The 20298-nt window shown below is 44.9% G+C and overlaps 1 protein-coding gene across 2 annotated transcripts in view; it reads left to right on the forward strand.

Moving 5' to 3' along the window:
* Positions 1-20298, forward strand: part of Frmd6 (FERM domain containing 6) — a 72491-nt gene that overhangs the window by 27973 nt on the left and 24220 nt on the right. Inside the window, exons 2-5 of one of the 2 annotated variants that reach the window (XM_036206382.1) lie at positions 5338-5600; positions 12328-12418; positions 17546-17649; positions 18564-18640. In XM_036206382.1, coding sequence (XP_036062275.1) covers positions 5502-5600; positions 12328-12418; positions 17546-17649; positions 18564-18640 — 371 coding nt within the window. In that variant the 5' untranslated portion in view covers positions 5338-5501. The remainder of the gene's footprint in view (positions 1-5337; positions 5601-12327; positions 12419-17545; positions 17650-18563; positions 18641-20298) is intronic. The other variant, XM_036206384.1, reaches the window with a different exon arrangement.

A 20298-nucleotide genomic window follows, 5' to 3' on the forward strand; every position in this document is an offset into this window, starting at 1 on the left:
TCCATTAACATTTTGGGTTGTCACAGCAGATAGAGGGACTTCTGGCAGTTAATGGGCAGAGGCAAGATGTAGCTAAACACAGAGACCATTTGCCCCCCGCCCCCAAATAACAGTAGTACTGGGTTAGTTGATTTTCTCCTTGTGACGGAGTGCCTGATGGGAGCACCTGAAGGAGGGATGCTTTATTCTCGTTCACAGATCTAGAAGGTGCAGGCCATCCTGCAGGGGATGCAGTGGGTAGCAAGGCTCTGTGGTGTCGGGTACACAGCAGTGTCCTCTGTGGTGGTGCCACAGAGAGAAACTGAAACAACCAGGCATGGGTTGGCCTCCACAGGCCATTCCTTGGTACCCGTCCAGCTGTGCCTCACATTGCAAAAGTTCCACAATGTCCCCACACGGCGCCACCGGTAGGATCCATTGCACATTCAGATCATGACAAGTGCCAAGGCTGAGCAGTCTTCAGTGGGAGCCTCACTGCTCAGGGATGTTGGATGAAGAGTGTTATTCCATGAGTCTGGCCCCACTCTCAGATCTGCAAAGAGAAGACCAAAAAAGGCAGAATTTGAAGTGGCTCAGCTAAGTGTGCATGTAGAGGTGATGTTTTGATACAAGAAACAGTTATCAGGCCAGCTTGTGGTGGCGCACATCTTTAATCCCAGCGCTCGGGAGGCAGAGACAGGCGGATCTCTGTGAATTAGAGGCTAGCCTGGTCTACAGAACTAGTTCCAGGACAGCCAGGGCTACAAAACAAAACCCTGTCTTTTTTTTTTAATTAATTATTTTTCTTTATGTGCATTGGTGTTTTGTCTACATGTATGTCTGTGTGAGGGTATCAGATCCCTTGGAATTGGAGTTACAGATAGATGTGAGCTGCCATGTGGGTGCTGGGAATTGAACCCAGATCCTCTGGTAGAGTAGCCCATGCTACTTAGCCACTGAGCCATCTCTCCAGCCCCCTGGACTAGAACCCTGTCTAGAAAAAACAAAAAGAAGAAAAGGAAACACATGTCTGCAAAAGTTGGTTTTCAGGGTACAAAGCATCCTAGTGTGGCTTGTTCAGACAGCCCACCATAGTCCCAGGGAAAAGGACAACCTGTTCCTTACTGGGAACATGACAGAGAGGTGGCTGTTTTCTTCCCTGTTCCCTAGGTGCTCAGCACCAGTGCCCAGCACGCAGAAGTGTGTAGCAAACGTTAGCCATCATCGGTACTGTTATTTTACCTGGGCCCAGCATTTTAAGCGAGCCCTGGTATTTACCTTCCCTCTGGGAGTTCTTCCCTGAGACAGAGGGGTGGGTGGGTGGGTGGGTCAGAGGAGGACGTGGCATCCTGCTCTTTATCCGGGTATTTGTTCGAATATCAGCCCATCAGCAAGGGGTCCCATTGCCTGATTTAACATGCGTCCACACGTCATGGCCACAGCACCCGGCACTGTTACCCACTCTGGCCTACAGTACGTGCTCACTGCCTGTCACTTAGTAAGTGTATTTTGTATTAATGAAATAAATGAGCAAAACAGTGTGGAACTTGTTTTATGAAACCCGTGATAGCATTTTAGGACAGTGTGGCTTGTTCTTAACTCCTAATGCTGTGACCTTTAATGTAGTTCCTCGTGTTCTAGTGATCCCCGGCTGTGAAATTATATCCTTGCTACTTCGTAACTGTAATTTTGCTACTGTTCTGAATCAAAATGTAACTATCTGATATACAACCCCTGTGAAGGGTCATTCAACCCCCAGATGGGTCGCAGCCCATGGGTTGAGGACCACTGCTTTAGAATGACTTTTTAATCACATAGGAAAGCTCATGTGTAGGCTGTATTTCTGTACTTGAAGCTGTCACTCAACTGCATCTTCCTTGAGCTGGCATGCCATTGCCACCCAGGTATGTGCTCTTGGGAATGAGAACAACGTTAAGGCTTCTTGACAGTGTCCCTGACCATGTCAGAAGGGACCAGCTGCCCCTGCTCTTTCTGAGCACATAGTCTGTGGGTGACTTTAGCCTTACGAATGGGAACCAGTTAAGTTGAAGGGAAGTAGGGTTCCCATAGTCCACTTTCCAAAATAGCATCCTCTGTTTTCATTGGATAATACAGTGACCACACTGGCTGCTGCTAGGGTCTTTCTTAATCATGTTTGCCTTTAAGACAAGGGGTTGGGAATTTAGCTCAGTGGTAGAGCGCTTGCCTAGCAAGGACAAGGACCTGGGTTCGATCCTCAGCTCTAAGAAAAAAAAAAAAAAAAGGATGAAAGACAAGGATCATCTTCTTATATTCTAAGGAGGTAGATCCAGAAAGAGAATCCTTTTGCCCTCCATCCAAGCTGAAACTACATTATGTGGGTAAAAATTAAGGCTGGAGATTGTGGAATGTATCTTTTTTGTAAGTCTCTTTGGGAAAAGGGTCTGATCACTGTCAACACAGTCTTCTGGTTTGTCCATAAACTGTGATAAAAAGACATTGCTCTGGGGTAGCAATGTCCTCATGGGATGGAGCTGGGGCTCAGCATAGACCACAGAACAAGTAGCTGGTGATTTCTACCTGATTTCTGCAATCCAAATTGGTATAAATTTTATCTATTGACTGTTTCCCAGGACAGTCCAGTTTAAGGTTAAATTTTATACTGGTATGTGTTTGCGATAGGTTTTGGTTTGATTTGTGTTTACCTTTTTCATGGAACTTTTAAATCGGCTTCTGTGCTGTCTTGGTATAGTGAAGGCCTAGTTTAATCCCGTCTCTGTTCAGGGGGTTTGGGTTTGTCATCCTTGTGTTAAGTGACACAGTGACACTTCTAACTGTGGCTATCAACAAATCTGCCGCTGTCATCTTTGTCCAGACTGTTGTACTGTGTCCGAACCGTAAAATAAGAATTGTACGCAAAAGAAAATTTTAATGAGGCTGGATCCATCCTAAACCTCGGAACACCTCCCCCCTCCCCCAGTTTAACTTCTAAATTCCAAAAAGTAGGTCAGTAGAAACATCCTGCTTTAATTGATTTAATTAAAAATGGAAACGCAGAGGACTATCTCAGTACGAGTGCAGATTTAAATATGAGGAATTATAGTGGGATTCATGCCACTTAAGGGTTTGATCTAAGTAAGATATATTTAATCACAGCTTCTAATTTATGTAGTGAAGAGAGGCCTACAGGAATATTCCAATAGATAAGGGAAACTGGCCGTGGAATTTAGTAGTATGATGAAGAGGCGTCACTCCAGAAGGGCCTTTCTCAGTTTATATGGTATGCCTAAGGATGGTGTTCTCTGGGACCTCAGTAGCAGTCTTTAGGGAGAGGAGTGTTCTGTGCGCAGTGAGCGTGTGAAGTGTTCTCACTTCTCAGAGCCTTTAATACTTTCTGAAGTTTTAAGAGAGGGTCTAGTGGGAGGCTCTCAGTCCCCACAGTTGACCCGTCTTTTAGGAGGTTTCGTAGTTTCGGTGTTTTTACGACAGTCTCCCTTGTGTGGCCCTGGCTGGACTGGCCTCAGTGGCAGCCATCATCTCCGGCTTCTGCAGGCCAAGATTGCCAGTGTGCACCACCACACCTGGCTTATGTTTGGCTCCATGAGATGGGGACTTGCTCTCTATTGCACTGCATGGGAATGTACAGTAGCCCAGGATGGCCTTGAACTTGAAATTCTCGTGCTTTAGTGATGAGACTCCCAGCATGTACCTGGCTTGCTTTAGGGATGTATACCTTTGAAAATGCTGAGAACATTTCTAGCAGTAGCGATGAGGGGTCATTGTCTGGTGTGAATCAGTTCCTAGGATGTTTTCCCAGCGTGCCCCGAGAGTTGGGTGGAGTCCCAACTATGTTAGCTAAGCACTATGCTAGGTTCCTTCCCTTAATGAAGTGGTGGTCTCCACATGTGCTCCACAGCAGGATGTTGTCCCGAGTAGAAATGTCACTGTGGCCTGGACACTGCATTTGTCTCCACCCCCAGGTGTGACCCACATGCAGCCAACATCATCCTTCGAGCTGGTGCTTGGGCACCGTTGATGGAACACTTTCTAGATGAGTGACTGCCATTTGGGGGAGTGGTTCCTGGAACTCAGGGACTGAGCACCCACTGTAAAGAGGCCATGGCCTCAGAGGTGTACTGGAAACCAAGGGGAGGCAATCACCCTTTTCCTTTAAGGAAGACAGAATGTCTGAGCGATGGAAATACCACATACAAGATTAGCCACCTAATTTTAGTTTCAAATAATGCTATTGAAGATTGTATTTTGTTTATGTTTAAAAAAAATCACTAAATCATATTTACTCCTGTTACCTACCAGTTATGAATATAGCTCTCCTAAATGAGCTACAAGGAGCAGATGGGTTCAAGATTCTGTCTTGGAATTAGTTTCGTATTCCTGGACTTGCTTTCTCGCATCCCACGAATACAGCTGCCGAGGAATAATGTAAATACCGATGACAGGACAGGAGAGACAGCTAATCCTAACACTGCAGTTGAATGATGCTGGCAGCAGCCTACGGAGCCCTCCTCTAGAGTAGGAAAACTTAACCACTGCTTTAAAATGATTCTGCAGGGTCTCACCAACGCCAGGAGGCAGAAACCAGAAAGCAAGGGTGGAATCACTGAAGTCCAGAGATAAAAGTTTCAGTACTTGCAAGCAAAGTTACACACTCCAAATCTCTGGGCAGGGATGGACAACTTAATGTCTAGTTAACTGACAAAATACGAGAGGTTTCTAAGACTTATAGTTCTTTTATATGTGTACATGGTTTGGTAATACAGCATTCCTCTTGCTATATGTTATTTGATCAGTGAACTAATGAATTAAATTTTCATCAGCTACTTAGAGAACCAGGAGAAAGCAGGACATAAAAACTAAGGAAGACTTAATAACCGTGGGGAATGCTGTGGAGAAATCCATTCCAGTGGCTCCCGTGGGTGGTCCAGCAGCTGTGGCTTCCTTTGTAAAGCTAGCTGGTGAAATGAAGGTCACGAGTGATTGGTCAGGAATGTGATAGAACACTCATCTGTGTTCCGTAGTCCCAGAAGCGAGGCTTTTGTTGATGCCGTTCTTGTAGTTCATTCCAGAACCCTGTGGTCTCCCTTGAGAGGCTGGGAACTCCTCAGTCAGGACCCATCGCCTGGAGCCTGTGGTGCTTGGTCGTCAGTGAATGTCCAGGCTCTCACCATGTCTGTTAACTCGGGTCCGAGAATGGAGTGTGCAGGTGGTTGTTAAGGGGCAGAACCTGTGCCTTCTCGTATACCAAGAACAGCAGTCTTCGCTTGAAATGCACCTTCCCTGTGCCTGATGCATACCACCATAGGTGTGTGCCACTGGCCTGTCGCGGCTCTGACCAGACTTTCTCCCCTTTCTTCACAGGTCTCCCCAGGGACTCTCTACAGCTATGAAACCTACATAGTGGGCCGCCACGATGCTTCTCCTGTTGGCCCTAGGAGAATGAGGAGAACTTGGCTTTGGAGTGCTGGGAACAACTGCTGAGCACTCGGTGCCCCCAGCCTGCCCCCTGGAGAGCCCACAACACAATGAACAAACTGACCTTCCATAACAACAGAGTCATGCAGGACCGCCGAAGTGTGTGCATTTTCCTTCCCAATGATGAGTCCCTGAACATCATCATAAACGTGAGTATTCCACTCTGGGAGTATGTCAATGTGTAGTCCCCCTGCCAGACCACACCCACGTTAGGTAGTTCAGGGTGAAATCATTAGAGAATGAACCAGAGCTATGTGGCAGACTTATTACACTCAGACATCCACACAGCTGTAAACAGCATTATGGCTTCTCCACAGCCACCTTCGACGGTGTCTTACTTGCCCTAAAATGAGGAGTTTGGGTACTACACTAAAAAAAAGTTTCCGTTTTTAAACTTTATTGAATAATTTTTCAGTTGAATTAATTTATTGGATATCTCTGTTATCTCTGTTTTCTTATCTTTCTGTGTGTTCAGCCTTGTGTACATTTGGGAGCATTTGGAATAGCTTCCACATTTCCACTCAGGTCCAGGGAAGGTTTCTAATTCTCGGGGCTCAGCAACATTACCCCCTCAGATCCCACCATGGGACTCAGTCACTTTTTTGGATTCTTCTGCCCTTAGTTTCTGCATTAGAAAGGATTCATTTTTGCTATTTCTACTGTATGGAAGCCTCTCTCTCTCTCAGCTAAAAATTAACATAACAAGAGGGGAATCGGAGACTCTAGATGGAGTAAGAAAAACAAATCTGAACATTTTTTGAGCCTGGATTTCTGCCTCTAAAATTGCTTGGCTCCCTGAATAAAATTTCTGTTTAAGTCTGTCCATTTGTGCCCATTGCAATGCTCAGAGTTGTCACCCGTGTAGGTAAAATGGTAACCGTGGTTGAGTTTCTCATCCACATCTTGACTGGTTTCATCAGTCACAGTGAGCTGAAGGGCTGTGGGTAAGCTAAGCTGTTAACCTCTGGCTCTTAAGTCAGAATCAGATATTTAGTTAACCAGGACATTGAGGGCTGGGATCCTGTTTGCAGCCTTTTCCTACTAACAGGTAAATTATAATTTACACATTGCAGAGCATAGAAGTCTCTAAGCGTGCAGCCCAGTGAATGAATATACTGTTGGTATATATGTCCATGTAGCCACTGCCCAGCTGAAGATACTGGTTCCCATCTCCTCTGAAAGACCCTTTGTGACACTTTTGGGGGGGTAGACCTATAAACATACACATTAATCAGAGTAGATATGTGAATCATAGACCACCCCAGTGAGTACCCTTGGCAGTATGTAACGCACATGTCCTTTACATGTTTTAAGCGCATGCAATCCAGGACATAGAGCTTAAGCACTGAGGAAACTCTTCGGCCCTTTTCTGTCATTTACCCAGGAAAGTGTGCATGCATGTTGCTGAGTGTGTGGCCTGGACAGGATGGGGAAACTCATAACAGATCTGTCATCGTGAGAAACTCTAGGAGGTAGCTACCATCTCTAAAGGAATCCATTGGTACTGGAGTCTCAACTGAGGGAAATAATTTTGGAGAGCAGACCAAAAGCCTCCAGGCGGGTTCATGGCATGTTTTTATGTTTATATCATACCTAGCATTTTTAAAATGCTCTTCCTACTGTCAGCCTTCATACATTTCCTTTCACCTAATTTCAGTCTGATAGAATTGAGCAAAAACTGCCTTAATGTGGTGCTGTGGGCTAGTTTTCCCACATACACGCTGCTATGTAAATCCGTGGCTTTCAAGTCTACTAAAATTATTCCGGGAGGGGCTTGGTGAACAAATGCTCCGCCCTTTGGGCTTCACCCATGGAGAGGCTGGTGTAGGTCTAGGGCAGGACATAGGATATGTCATCAGGGACCAGAGATGGATGAACTCCTGAGGCAGACAGGAAAGCCTGTGGCCCAGCCCCACTCTGGAGAGCCCCACTCACTTACTGGTCTTTGGGGCCTATGTTGGTGATTGAGGCTGTTGCCATCAGGGGACCTGGTCTGAACTGTCCACTCCGTTAACTTTCTTTGCAGCTTTGGGCATGCTTCTTCAGTCTGTTGTTCATTATTTGGTTGTTTTCCTCTTATGAGGAGGGGCCATTCTATGTACGCCTCGTGTGGGAACACGGTATGGATGTAAAGACACTCAGTGTGTCAAGCCCTTTGTGGTGTCTGTTCTGGGAGTTACTCAGTCAGTCATTGTGGAGTGTTGCTCCACTTGACTAGTTCCTTGAGCTGAAATGGTGCTCTGCCACTGAAAGCAGAATAGAGTGTCTCGGCGCCCTCGGCGCCATGCTGCCCCAGAAGACTTCTTATCCCAAGGAACACAGGTCCTCTGCCATGCTGAGGCTCCTCTCCAGCAAGCCCTGGGACCTCAGGAAGGAAGGGGTTAAGTAGCCTGGAGGCTTGCCCACTGCTCGAAAAACAATCCAGAGCTGCCCAGAACCCTTGTCCCTTCAATTGAGAAAGGTGATTTTTTTTTATGTTTGCGGAGTTGCCAGTAACAAGTTAATTGTAACAAAAATGTTTGTCAGTGCCCCCCAGCAGTGGGGAGTGTGGTTCATACACACTTTTTTTTTTTTTTTTTTTTAGGGGAGTTTTTCCCCTGACAGGTATAGGTGATTTCATAGTGACTTTCTGCACTATGTGTGGAATCAGTTTAACGTTTTAGTCATTTTGAATTGCCATGAATTGTTTTAATAGGGGCTATTTTCAGTTAATCTTAATCATCAAATATAAAATACGGAAACTTAAAAATGAAATTATGGTGACTGTAAGAGGCAGAACGTTTTTGAGCGGCAGAAATGGCAGCGCCAGGAGCTTGCACCTCCCCCCTGTGGCAAAGTGAACAGTTCTTTCCCTGCAGAGAATATTTCAAACATCCTTGCGTGGTAACAAGCCATTGGCACAGCACGGATCAAACCCCCTTCCACTTCAGAGTTCCACACAGAGGGTATTTTTAGATAAAGCCCACGCTGTTGAGAATGAAGTACTTTGTGAAGTTCCCATTGCCCCTGAAGATGAGAGAGGCTAAGACATTTAACAATCGGCCATGCGGCTGTAAAGACTCTACTCTGCAAACACCCCATGCGGCTGCTTGTTTTCACAGCAGGTAACACTTTGAAGCCACATCCTTATTTAATTATAGTTTTTAAACAAGAACACTATACTTACTTGATGATTGTTACAGAGTTTAGCAGAAGGTTCCAGATACTTGATTTAAGTAGCGGAACAGTAATAATTAGATGGGATGCCTGGAAGAGAGGCCCGGCCTTATTTAGTCAAGAGTCACCACAGATTTTATTTTACAAACGTTTGGTTTGTCATTTAGGATCCAGCTGCTTGTTTCATCTCATCCTGGCTGCTCCATATCCAACCAGGCCAACTAAAGTTTAAACACAGTCTAGCCAAGGGTTAAAAGTGCCCCAGAGCAGTGTGACGGTTTAAGGAAGTCTCAAGTTTGTGAAGCTTAGCTAGTGTAAGAGTCGTCTGTAAATATGAACCTTTCTCCTCTTCTCTCTGTTTAAGCCTGTTTACAACAGTATAGCTTTTTTTTTAAGCTGGGGATGGAACCCAGGGCCTTGCGTTCTACCACTGAGCTAAATCCCCAACACGCAACAGTATAGCCATGACATGAAATACAAACCCAGTGTTTACAGTGAATGCTGGAAATAAATAGAACTTCTCTAGGATACAAATCAAGTACCCCAAGCTGTGGGATCAAACCAGCACAAGGGGACCGGGGTAGGTAATGATTTCCCAGCAGCCCGTGGGTCTCTCCAGTGGTGAGGTAAGCTTGCATGGATACGTGGTTATGAAATTACTAAATGGCAGGGCTGGAGAGCTGGCTACGCTTCCAGAGGACCTACATTCAGCTCTCAGCACCCACCTGAGAGCTCATCAGTTCCAGGGGACCCGATGCTCTTCTCTGGCCTCTGAGGGCACGGCATGCATGTGATGCACAGACATACATTCAGGCCGAACACCCATTCACATAAAATTAGTGGTTACGGTGTTGCTGGATGGCACACTGATAAGCAAGAGTGTCCATGGCGGGAGCCGTCTCTGGAGGAGCACAGCACAGGTGCTCAGGAGCTCCCTGGGAATTGGGTCCTGAATATAAACTGACGCTGCCCGAGACAGTTCATCACTGTGACCGGGTCTAGAATCACCCAAGCAACTTCGCAACATCCCCATGAGGGATTGTCTGGATTAGGTTCATTGACACAGGAAGACACATCCTAAGTGTGGGTGACCACCCCATGGACTGGGATCCCAGACCGAATACAGTTGACAAAGTGAACAGCAGCATTCATTTCTCTGCTGACTGTGGAGGCCATGGGACCCTGCCTGAAGCTCCTGCACCCCCCCCCCCTACCCACCCCCACCGCCCTACTACCCCGCCCTCTGCCTTCCCACAACAGTGGACTGTATATATATATATATATATATATATATATATATATATATATATATATATATATATATATATATATATCCTTGTACTATAGGCCGGAATGAGCTCCTTACCTGCTTCCTGTCAAGTAGTTTATCATAGCAGCAAGAAGTGACTAATAGCCACCACAGCTTTCTTAATTGCTGGTGCTTGGAAGAACTAAACAGGTCCCGCTGGCCTTGAGTGTCTTCTGCTCTTTCCAGTGGGATTCTGCTTGTTTTCATTTTCTTAATTTTAGTGTTGTATTAAAATATGATAAAAATCATTAACTCAGAGTTGTGTAAATTATAATCACTAAAATTACAGTTGGTGGCCGTCATTGACCGTATGTAGATCAAAGTCACAAAGGTTGTGTTGCACATGTTTTGACCTGTATGTAACTGTTACTACGTGTGAGTTTGGAGGGTCTGCCTTTGTTCCTGCTCGTATATGACTGAGCAGTTTTGTTTTCCTTCTGTGAATGGAAGAGATGGAGCTGGGCGGTCTCTCAGGTGATTCTGGTTTCAGCGAGGCTGACTCTGCAGACCGACTCTGCAGACCCACTCTCCTCCCACCTGGCATCTCATTCATAACTGAGAAAGCTTCAAAACGGTATCTGGGGGGCTGGGCATTTGGCTCAGAGGCTAAGAGTCCCCAGAACCCAGTTAAAAGCCTAACACAGCAGCAGAAGCATGTTACAGTGTGTCTGCAGGGAAATGGGAGGTGGAGAGGTGTATGCAAAGACCCAGCACCGAAGAGATCCCTCAACCAAGGTGGAAGGGGGGGACTGACCCAGGGTTGTCCCCTCCCCTACATGCACACTTCACAAATACAGATGAATGGGCACAGATGCAAAGGAACAAGTGATGTCTTCTCAATAATAGCTCATCTCCAGAATGTTTGTATGATTATTGAATTATACTGAGGTTCAAAGGGAAAAATAAGTAACAACAGTGATTGATTAAAATACATGAAATCTAGGCAGTCTGTCATTGGGCAGTAGCTGAATATTTTGCTGAGACCTTTAAGAAGAAAACTTTCCTTGAACAAAGACCCTAAGGAGATGTGTCCCATGGGAAGATACACAAATGGCGGACGGGTGTCCACACAGATGCTCAGCCTCAGGAAGCATCAAGAAAACCTAAATCTAAAGTGCCGCCTTACAGCTGTTAAAATGTCTGTCACCAAATGAGAGTTGACAAGAGTCCTGAGGACGTGGAGAAGAGCAACCCTTGTCATCTGTGATCAGAATGTAAAGCAGTGTGGGCCCTTGTGACAAACAGCATGTGCTTCCTCCAAACATTAAATATAGTATGAGGGCTGGAGAGATGGCTCAGCGGTTAAGGCTGCTCTTCCGGAGGACCTGAGTTCCATTCCCAGCACCCACATGGCAGCTCACACCTGTCTGTAACTCCAGTTCCAGGGGATCCAACACCCTCACACACATATACATGCAGGCAAAACACCAGTGCACATAAAATTTTAATAAATACAGCATTGGTATTTGTCCACTCGTGGGTAGCCAGAGGCAGTGAAGTCCCTGTAGTGGATGTCCCCTGCACTCTCACATTCCCAGCAGCCTTGTTCACAGCAGTCAGCTGTGCCCACTGATGACTGAAGACAAGGTGTGGTGCGTCCACATATGCTGGAGTAATAAGCCACACCAGGAGGAAGAACTTGACATTTGCAACAATATGGGTAAATCTGGAGAGCATTATACTAAACAACATAAGTGAGGTACCAGCTGCATGGTCTCACTTGTGTGGAATCCAAAAAAGGCTACCTCATAAAAGCAGAGTACAAGGAAGTTACTGTAGTTAGTGGGTCCTGAAAAAGGAAGGGCAGGGAGATGTTGGCCAAAGGATCCAAAGTTTCAGCTACAGGATGAATAAATTCAGGAAACCTATGAATGGCAACCATAACTAGTCCTGTGCTGATACCTGAACGTATCGTTGGCTGAGAGTAGATTTTAAGTGTTCTTACCACACACAAAAATAATATGTATGTGAGGCAATGCATTGGTTAATCCGTTCTGTAGGGCATACATATACCAAAGCATTGAATACTATGTAAAAACGTATCATTAAAGTAGGAAAAAATGTTAAAAGAAAGAACATACCTGGCCAAATAAATACCTTTAGTGGAGTAAGCTCTTCTACAGGACCTTCTGAGGAGCCCATTTTTCATGCAGGATCTGACTGTGGGTCGTAAGATTTACGAGTCTTGTGCAAGATTGGATTGGTACTCTGTTAGCATGCTGTAAATCATGATTATATTGTGATAATCATTGAAACACAGCCACAGGTTGCATTGATAAGCCAGTGGTGGTTTTACTGATATCTGAATGTCCTGAGATGGTGCGTATTTACAGAGTTTTAAAGTGGCTGGTTGTGGTTCACTGTGTAAGCTGAATTTAATTGTCTTACGTGTCCTTTTTTCCCTCCTGCAGGTTAAAATTCTGTGTCACCAGTTGCTGGTCCAGGTGTGTGACCTGCTCAGGTTAAAGGAATGTCACCTCTTTGGTCTCAGTGTTATACAAAGTAAGTCTCAGTCTATTCTCTGGTATGTTTAGTCAACTGTCCCTGAGAAAAGGACATTTTAAAGCCTAGAGCCATCATGCTATGTAAACTGATTGTTTACATACCCATCAGTTAATCATCATTCTTAGTCTAGTGTTTATTTTCCAATATCAGCATGATGTATTTTTTTACATGATTTAGACTTTTTATTATCTTATTAATTTCTTAATATTGATTCCTTTTTAGGAATCTAGATATTTATGCATCTGTTCCCCGTTTTTGTTTTATTTTAATGAACCAAGTTTGATTTTTGTTTTGTTTTCTTATACACAGAGACCAGCTGTAGCTGGGAGTTAAGCAGATGTTTTTGTCATTTATCATTCCAATCTATAATACTGTAAGTGATAATGGCTTGTGACATTACAAAAATCTTCAACACAGTAAAGCTGCCTCTCTTCTGTTTAGTTCTCCTGTGGTTAGCAGTGTAACAGTGATGGATTAATTAAATTTGATTTTCTCTTTTTCTTCGTGCTCTTCTTTTTTCTAGTCAGGCTGTGTGACTTTGAAATGCAGTCATTTTCTTCCTCCATTATATGAGAAATTTGCAAGGAAGGATTTCATAGGCGGAAATGTGGCCTTCTCATGTCCCTTACTTAGCACTAGACTCCTGGGACTACCTGCATCCATTTAATAAAAGCTGTCTTATGTCGATTTGTAGCTGGAAATTTCTCTGCCTTAGTTTTCTAAATCCCAGAATCTTTTAGCATCTCTGCTCACCTTTTTCAAGGAGATTAACTTGTATTTAATTATACTTTCTATGTTTATGTGGATAATCTTTTACTTGAATCAGTTTAAACCTAAAAGATTATGATAGCTTGAGAATCTGGTCTGTGTTGTGAATATTTGCATCTGCCAAGTAAGAAAATGTATTATGGTCAACAGATAAAGCCAGCTCCCTCTCCTCCAAAGTGGGAGCTGTGTTCAGTTGTCTGGGAACATGGGATGGAGAATGAGAGGTCTGCAAACCAGCCATTTGCTCTCTGCTCTGTTTCTGCAGTAGTCAACGCAGCGACATCAGGAAGGCTCCATCATTGCATTTGTGTGGGCCTCTGTCTAAACAGCGGTTCTCAACCTTCCTGATGCTGTGACCCTTTAATACAGGTCCTCATGCTGTGTTGACCCTCAACCAGAACATGATTTGGTTACTACTTCATACCTGTAATTTTGCTGCTTCTATGAATTGTAATGTAAATATCCAGTGGTCTTAGGTGACCCCTGTGAAAGGGTCATTAGACCCCCAAAGGGGTCGCAGCCCATGAGTTGAGAACCACTGGTCTAGAAGCTGTAAGGTGCCTTACAGACTCCCAAGTGGCTCTTGCTGCGGTCTCCTCGAAGCTAATTCTTCCTTTTGCATCTGCAGCCAGACTGTTGATCTCTGTGACAGTTCAACAAGTCAATCCAAGAAAACCAGTTCCTAGCTTCCTTCAGTTTTCAAGTGGAGCTTTTTTTTTTTTCTTTTTTCTTTTTTGGAGCTGAGTTTCAAACCCAGGGCCTTGCACTTGCTAGGCAAGTGCTCTACTACTGAGCTAAATCCCCAACCCTCAAGTGGAGCTTTTGAGATGCTCTGTCAAAGAGAGTGGACAGTGTGGTGAAAGAACGTTGGAACAGCAGTGGCCTGGTTCTAATTCCAGTTCTACTGCTGGATAGCAGTGAACCTTCAGACATGCCACTAGACTTTCCTCATTGTCAGGACGTCTCACGGCAGATCGAAACTGCTGTCCACACCAGCTTTGCAGGATGGATGTGTGCTTGAGAATCGGTCTCACGGGCTTTGTTTTGTTGGGGTGGTTTTGGATTCCCAGTACAGTTGAGCAGGAAGTATAGAGAGTTCCAGAAAGCCATGCACATGCAGGCACGGCTTCCCCAGTGTCAGCCCCAACACTGGTGGAGCATGTGTGGTAATCAGTGAGCCTACATGGATCCTTTATCCCCCAGAATCCGTCATTTGCACTTGGGTTCACTCCTGGTGATTGTACCCCACGGCTCTGGACAGGTGTATGGCATGTATCCACCATCAGAGTGTGCAGAATGGCCACTCCACCATTTTAGAAATTGCCCTTGTCAGCTGAATAGTTGGAAAGAATGTAATTCTCGAGCACTTCAAACACTGGCATTTAACACTCTCTCAGAAACCACCTAAACACCAGGAATCTCAGTGCCATCCCAATTCTGCAGCTTTTGTTTTGAAATAATTTCGAACTTCCAGCAGAATACGAGGACAATAAGGCTGGGCGGTGGTGGCACACGCCTTTAATCCCAGCACTCAAGAGGCAGAGACAGGCTCTGTGAGTTCGAGGCCAGCCTGGTCTACAAAGTCAGTTCCAGGACAGGCTCCAAAGCTACACAGAGAAACCTGTCTCGAACCCCACCCCACCCCCAAAAAAGAAGACGACAATAAGGATCTCCTCAGTTGTTAATGTCAGAGCACATATCTTCTTCCATCTGTGATCTACCGGCCTGTTTCCCTCCAAACTTGAGGGAAATTTCTTAGAGACAAGCAATATCTCTTACGTAACTATGGTGGGAACTTCGTTATCAGGAAGTTGGCACTCTAATGCTAAGTAGTTCTTAGCTCTGCCAAGGAGCCCGGCATAGCCATCATAGTCAGAGGTAGCCTGGCTCAGGTCTGTTCTTCAACCATTCTGTTACCCCGCCCTGTGATTTTCTTTTTTTTTTTATTCAAGAGAAGAGTCAAGTTACTTTGTGTAATGTCTTTTCGTTTGGATTTGGTTTATGTTTCCTCGTGATTAATTCAGGTTATGCATGACTTGGGTGGGGATATCAGCTAGATGATAATGAGACCTTCTCAGGATACAGTATCATGAGATGTACAATAGTTCTTTATGACTGTGGTGATGTTAGCTTTTGGCAAAAGTTCCTCCACATACGCTCCTTGATGTTCATGAGCTCATATCAACTCTCCTAGTTACAGTCTAGGTCCATGAGATTTGTTCTGCTTCTCTTTCCATTATTCTCAACAACTTCTTCCCAGTGAGAGACCTGGCTTCTTGGCTCAGGCATTTAGGAGTGTGTTATAAAGGGTGTTTCAGAGGCACAGATTCCAGGACAAGGTACGGAAGGGGACACAGATCTGCTCTCATCCAGCCTACCAGTTTCCACGTGTTCATATCCCCAGAGTTCTTAAGCTAGACAGCTCTGGTCACACTGTCGAGTGCGAGACACATAAAGGTAATTTAAAAATATGCCTGTGCTCGTGAACTCACACAGACACTGTGGCAGCATCCACGGGGCCTACACAGGTCTAAGCCAGGTGGAGTCCCAGCCCCGAGAAGAGGAAATAGGGGAAAGTTCCCATCCCTAACCAAGCATCTACCTCTAATTAACAACCTCTCACAAAGGAGAAATTCGTTTTCTCCTGTGGAGTCTCTCACTAGGAATACAAACCACACTTAAGGGCAGGCCCCATGCCCAGCAGTAAATGGCCAACACAGAACAAACTCGGTGGTATTTTTGAACACATTTTGTCTCATAAGGCTTTGTTTGGGCTTTTATATATATATATTAACTGGTCTTTGCTTGTATATTATGGATTCTGATTTTGTGTTTTTATTGGGTTTTTTTTTTTAGTGTGTGTGTGTGTCTGTGTTTCTGGTGGTTTTTTTTTCTTTTTAATATTTTGGTCTGTTTTATTTGCATGCTTGCTCTCTAAAGAGAGAGAGAAGGCGTGGAGTTGGATGGGAGGGGAGGTGGGGAGGATGAGAAGGAACTGGGAGAGAGGAAACTGATCTGAATACGTTGTATGACAAAATTATTTTCAATAAGAAGTAAAATGAGAATGTGCATGTGTTACTCTGAGCGGTCTCACTTGGGTCTCATTCTGCTGCTTCTGACAGGAATTCCAGCCACTCACCCATCAGTCATGTTCAGTCAGTAAAAATGAGAGGCGAGGCGACCGTGTTCACCGGCCTGCTAATTGGGTTAAGTGGACCTCCCTGTCTTTCCTCTTCGGGAGGTCATCTTATCCCTTCTTTCATGTTAAGAGGACTGAAGAACCTGTTTATAGCCAGAGTAGCTTTTTTTTTTTTTTTTGGTTTTTTCAAGACAGGGTTTCTCTGTAGCTTTGGAGGCTGTCCTGGAGCTCGATCTGTAGACCAGGCTGGCCTTGAACTCACAGAGATCCGCCTGCCTCTGCCTCCCGAGTGCTGGGATTACAGGCATGTGCCACCACCGCCCGGCTAGTAATTCTTTACCAATGGCATCTTCCAGTCAAACCCAGGGTTCATCCGGGGCTTCCCGGTAGAGTCAGCTCAGGTCTTCCTGGAAAGAGTACGTGTCCCTTCACTGTGAAAGTTGTTATGGAACACCCAGGAGAGGTTGTCTTTGATGATGGAGGAGAAAAACAGCTGGGGGTGGAGGTGATTAAAACTTTGTACGAGATAGGAATGTTACGGACTTCTCTGACGAGATAGATCTTTGTGAAACAATCTCTCGAGGGAAAATGGGAACATTTGTGTTGGGGCCAGCTTGTTTTCTTACGCTCCACTCTTTTCTCGTAAGTTCCAGGGGACCTATTTTCTGTGACAGGATAGATCCCAAAGGCAGAGCCAGTAATGGTTTGTCATTCTAGCAACTGTGCCCTGGCGTGGGAACACAGAAGGGATGTTTTTAAAGCCAGCTCTCTGCAAAGCAGGTGTCACATCCACGCTTGGAAATCCATCCACGTTCAGTGTCTCCCAGAGTATTGGAATGCTGCTGCTGCTATGAGAAATGTCTTCTGTACAATAAACCAAAATGTTACATTTTCCAAGATGCATGTCCACGGCATTGAGTGCTCGATAGTGTCTAAAGATCCTGGGAGCTAAGCACGTGTGGGAGTTAGAAGCCACAGTTCTTCTAAGCATTGTATGTTTTAGAATCTCAAGTTCTGTGTTGCAGAAGCAAGAGAATTCATAACCTCATTAAAGTCTAGCTAATACACCTTGGATTTTTTTCATTTCTTGAGTTTTCCTGACTCACAATACAATCACAGGTCATGAGGCTGTGTTTTTTGAATTGTGGCTTTGAATATTTTTTACTTTGAAACAGATCTTTTCTCTTCAGCATCTTGTCTTTTTTTTTTATATGCAGATAATGAACACGTATATATGGAGTTGTCACAAAAGCTTTATAAGTATTGTCCAAAAGAATGGAAAAAAGAGGCCAGCAAGGTACGACAATACGAAGTCACTTGGGTGAGATTACATTTATGCACACAATTCTTTTTATTTAAAAATGTTTATTTTAGCTGTCATGTTAGAAAAAAAAGTCATAAGCAATCATTTCTCCAGTGGAGAATGAAAAAAGGGAATGAATTAAAAGCGCTGGATGTGTTGTGCTAGGGTGTGAAAGGCAGACAGCATAAACTGACAGGTAATAGTGTTTCAGTAATGTGGGGTAATGCTCCAGTGTTGTCAAAGCTTGTAGGATTTATTTTTGTCAATTTAAATTGGTTTTTTACAGTCTGCCATTCAAGCCTTTGTTGTTTTATTGTGCTGGCATCTTTATGTAGTAAACATCAGTTCCGTTTGGGGGGGAAGGGGGAGCAGGCCCAGGGGGGTTGTGTGGTTCCCCCCACCGCCCTGGTGAGTCAGGAATGGAATCACACATCTCATCCCAGCTTCTCCCGCGGCAGCCAGCGCAGGATTCTGGGGCTCTACACTGGAAGTCGACTTCAAAGCCTACCACGGAGTGAAGCACTCCAGCGTATAAGTCAACAAGCAGCATAGTAGACTGTGGTGTGTGGAATGTTGAGAAAACAAGAGAGCATTTGTAGTAGGGAGCAAATGGTCACCACAGGGGACAGAGCTGGGCCAGAAGCCGGAGCTCAGCTAGAAATTTCCATGGCGTTTATTTTTATCTTCCCTTATGTTCCCATTGGCATCACTGCGAATGGGAATCCAGAGAGGGAGGGGGCCCTGCTTTGCTTTGTAACTTTCTGGTTTGATGTGGACCTGGTGTCCACATGGGACACCTGTGCCCACTGCAAGCCCCACGTTACAAGCAGGTCCAGCCTCTCTGTGCTTTGCAGGTGATGGCAGTGTGACTGCCTGTGGAGCCTGTGTTGGAGGTAACTAAACACAGCTCACTGCACGTGTCTCTGTCTTAGGGCATCGACCAGTTCGGGCCTCCCATGATCATCCACTTCCGGGTGCAGTACTATGTGGAGAATGGCAGGTTGATCAGGTAGGAAACCCCTGAGCCTCTGTTTGCTGTCCTCCACAGCACTTTTCTGACGTGCGCCAGGGCGCCAGTGTCCATTGCGTTCTTCCGCCTGCTGCAATGTAACCTCTGCACCAGCAGCAGTTCTCTTGTTTGTTAGTTTGTTTGTTTGACTGTTTTTGCGCATTCATGTATTCTTAGTCCCTAAAACACAGAGGCATATTTGTTATTGAGTACTTGTTGACTGAATAAATCATAGACTAACGGTGAAAATGTTAGTGTCCCTGGCTCACATTGTCACTCACAGTCGCCAAGAAGGAGCTATCACTGTTGTAAAAAGAGATTCATTAGGTATGATTATATTCTTTTTGTTTGGTCTGTTTTTTGTTTGTTTGTTTGTTTTTCAATACAGGGTTTTGTTCTGTAGTCCTGGCTGTCCTGGAACTCACCCTGTAGACCAGGCTGATCTCGAACTCGGAGATCTGCCTGCCTCTGCCTCTCAAGTGCTGGGATCAAAGGCGTGTGCTGCCACCACCACCCGGCAGTTATATTCTTTTCCAGTCAGGATGGAGCCACAAACTGTGAAGCCACCAGTTTTTATGTCAGCTTGGTTTTCACTTGAGGTCTTGTTTGTACTCTTAGTAGTTTCAAAACTAAGAGTAAGCCTCAAGGAGCTTCCTATGGGAATCGAGGGTACACTCTGAGGGGCAGGGAACAGGTTTCTTCGTGGAGATGGAAGTGTGATGAGCACCATGGTGTGAATCTCTTCCTTTGGTGTGGGATTCGGTGCTAGAGAACAGCAAGAGATCACATTTTGGCTGACAGAAACTGTAAGAAATATGAACCTGTTTCCCTTTACTTTGAAACTTTGAGAAACTTGATATGAAAGGAAAAAAGATGCTAGACCAACGTGATGTGAAAAATTAGGACTTGATAGTTTCTACTACAACCAAATGCACAGTAAGAGTAAGAAGCACTGGTATCCAGAGACTGCTTCTAGAGGCTAAACACTTCAGTTTGTGTGAAGTGCTCACCTGCTTTTCCTGGTAGGATGGAATGCCCTGTAAGAAAGGAAAATAGAGTACTTGGCCACTAATAAACCCCATTAGGGTTCATGAATGTTAACCCTCTACTCCTGTGCACCCCCCCCCCACTGTTAACCCCAAAGATGGGAGGAGAAAGATGACCAGCCCAAATCATCATGGCCAAATTAATTAAAGCAAGCTTTTTTTATTCATGCACACAGGCTGCCTCCCCCTAAGTCAGGATTTGAGAGGTCAGCATTGGATGTGAGGAAGACAAGGCTTTTATAACTCAGGGCTAGGGGGTTTCCAAATGGTGGATTTGGTGGACAAAATAGGCAGGGTTACAGGAGCAGACCATAAGCATACCAGGTTAGTCATAACGACTTCCTGAAACAGACAGGGTTGCAAGGTGAGCATAACAAGGTAGACATAACAGCAGGTAGTCATAACAGGTAGTCATAGGTGGTCATACAACCTTCTGAAGCAAAGGGAGGGTTGCAAGATGGTTATAAACAACTTTTTGAGACGAAGACACGACAATGTAGAGCCGTTTGCAGTTAAGGTTACAGGTGGGGCAGAGCCCTTCCAATCTCTGAGAAATAGAAGTTTACTCATAAACAGGAATAAACCTACTTTGTCCTTACTATAAGATGGAGG

Source organism: Onychomys torridus, chromosome 14 (genome assembly GCF_903995425.1).
Source record: "Onychomys torridus chromosome 14, mOncTor1.1, whole genome shotgun sequence".
Taxonomy (NCBI): domain Eukaryota; kingdom Metazoa; phylum Chordata; class Mammalia; order Rodentia; family Cricetidae; genus Onychomys; species Onychomys torridus.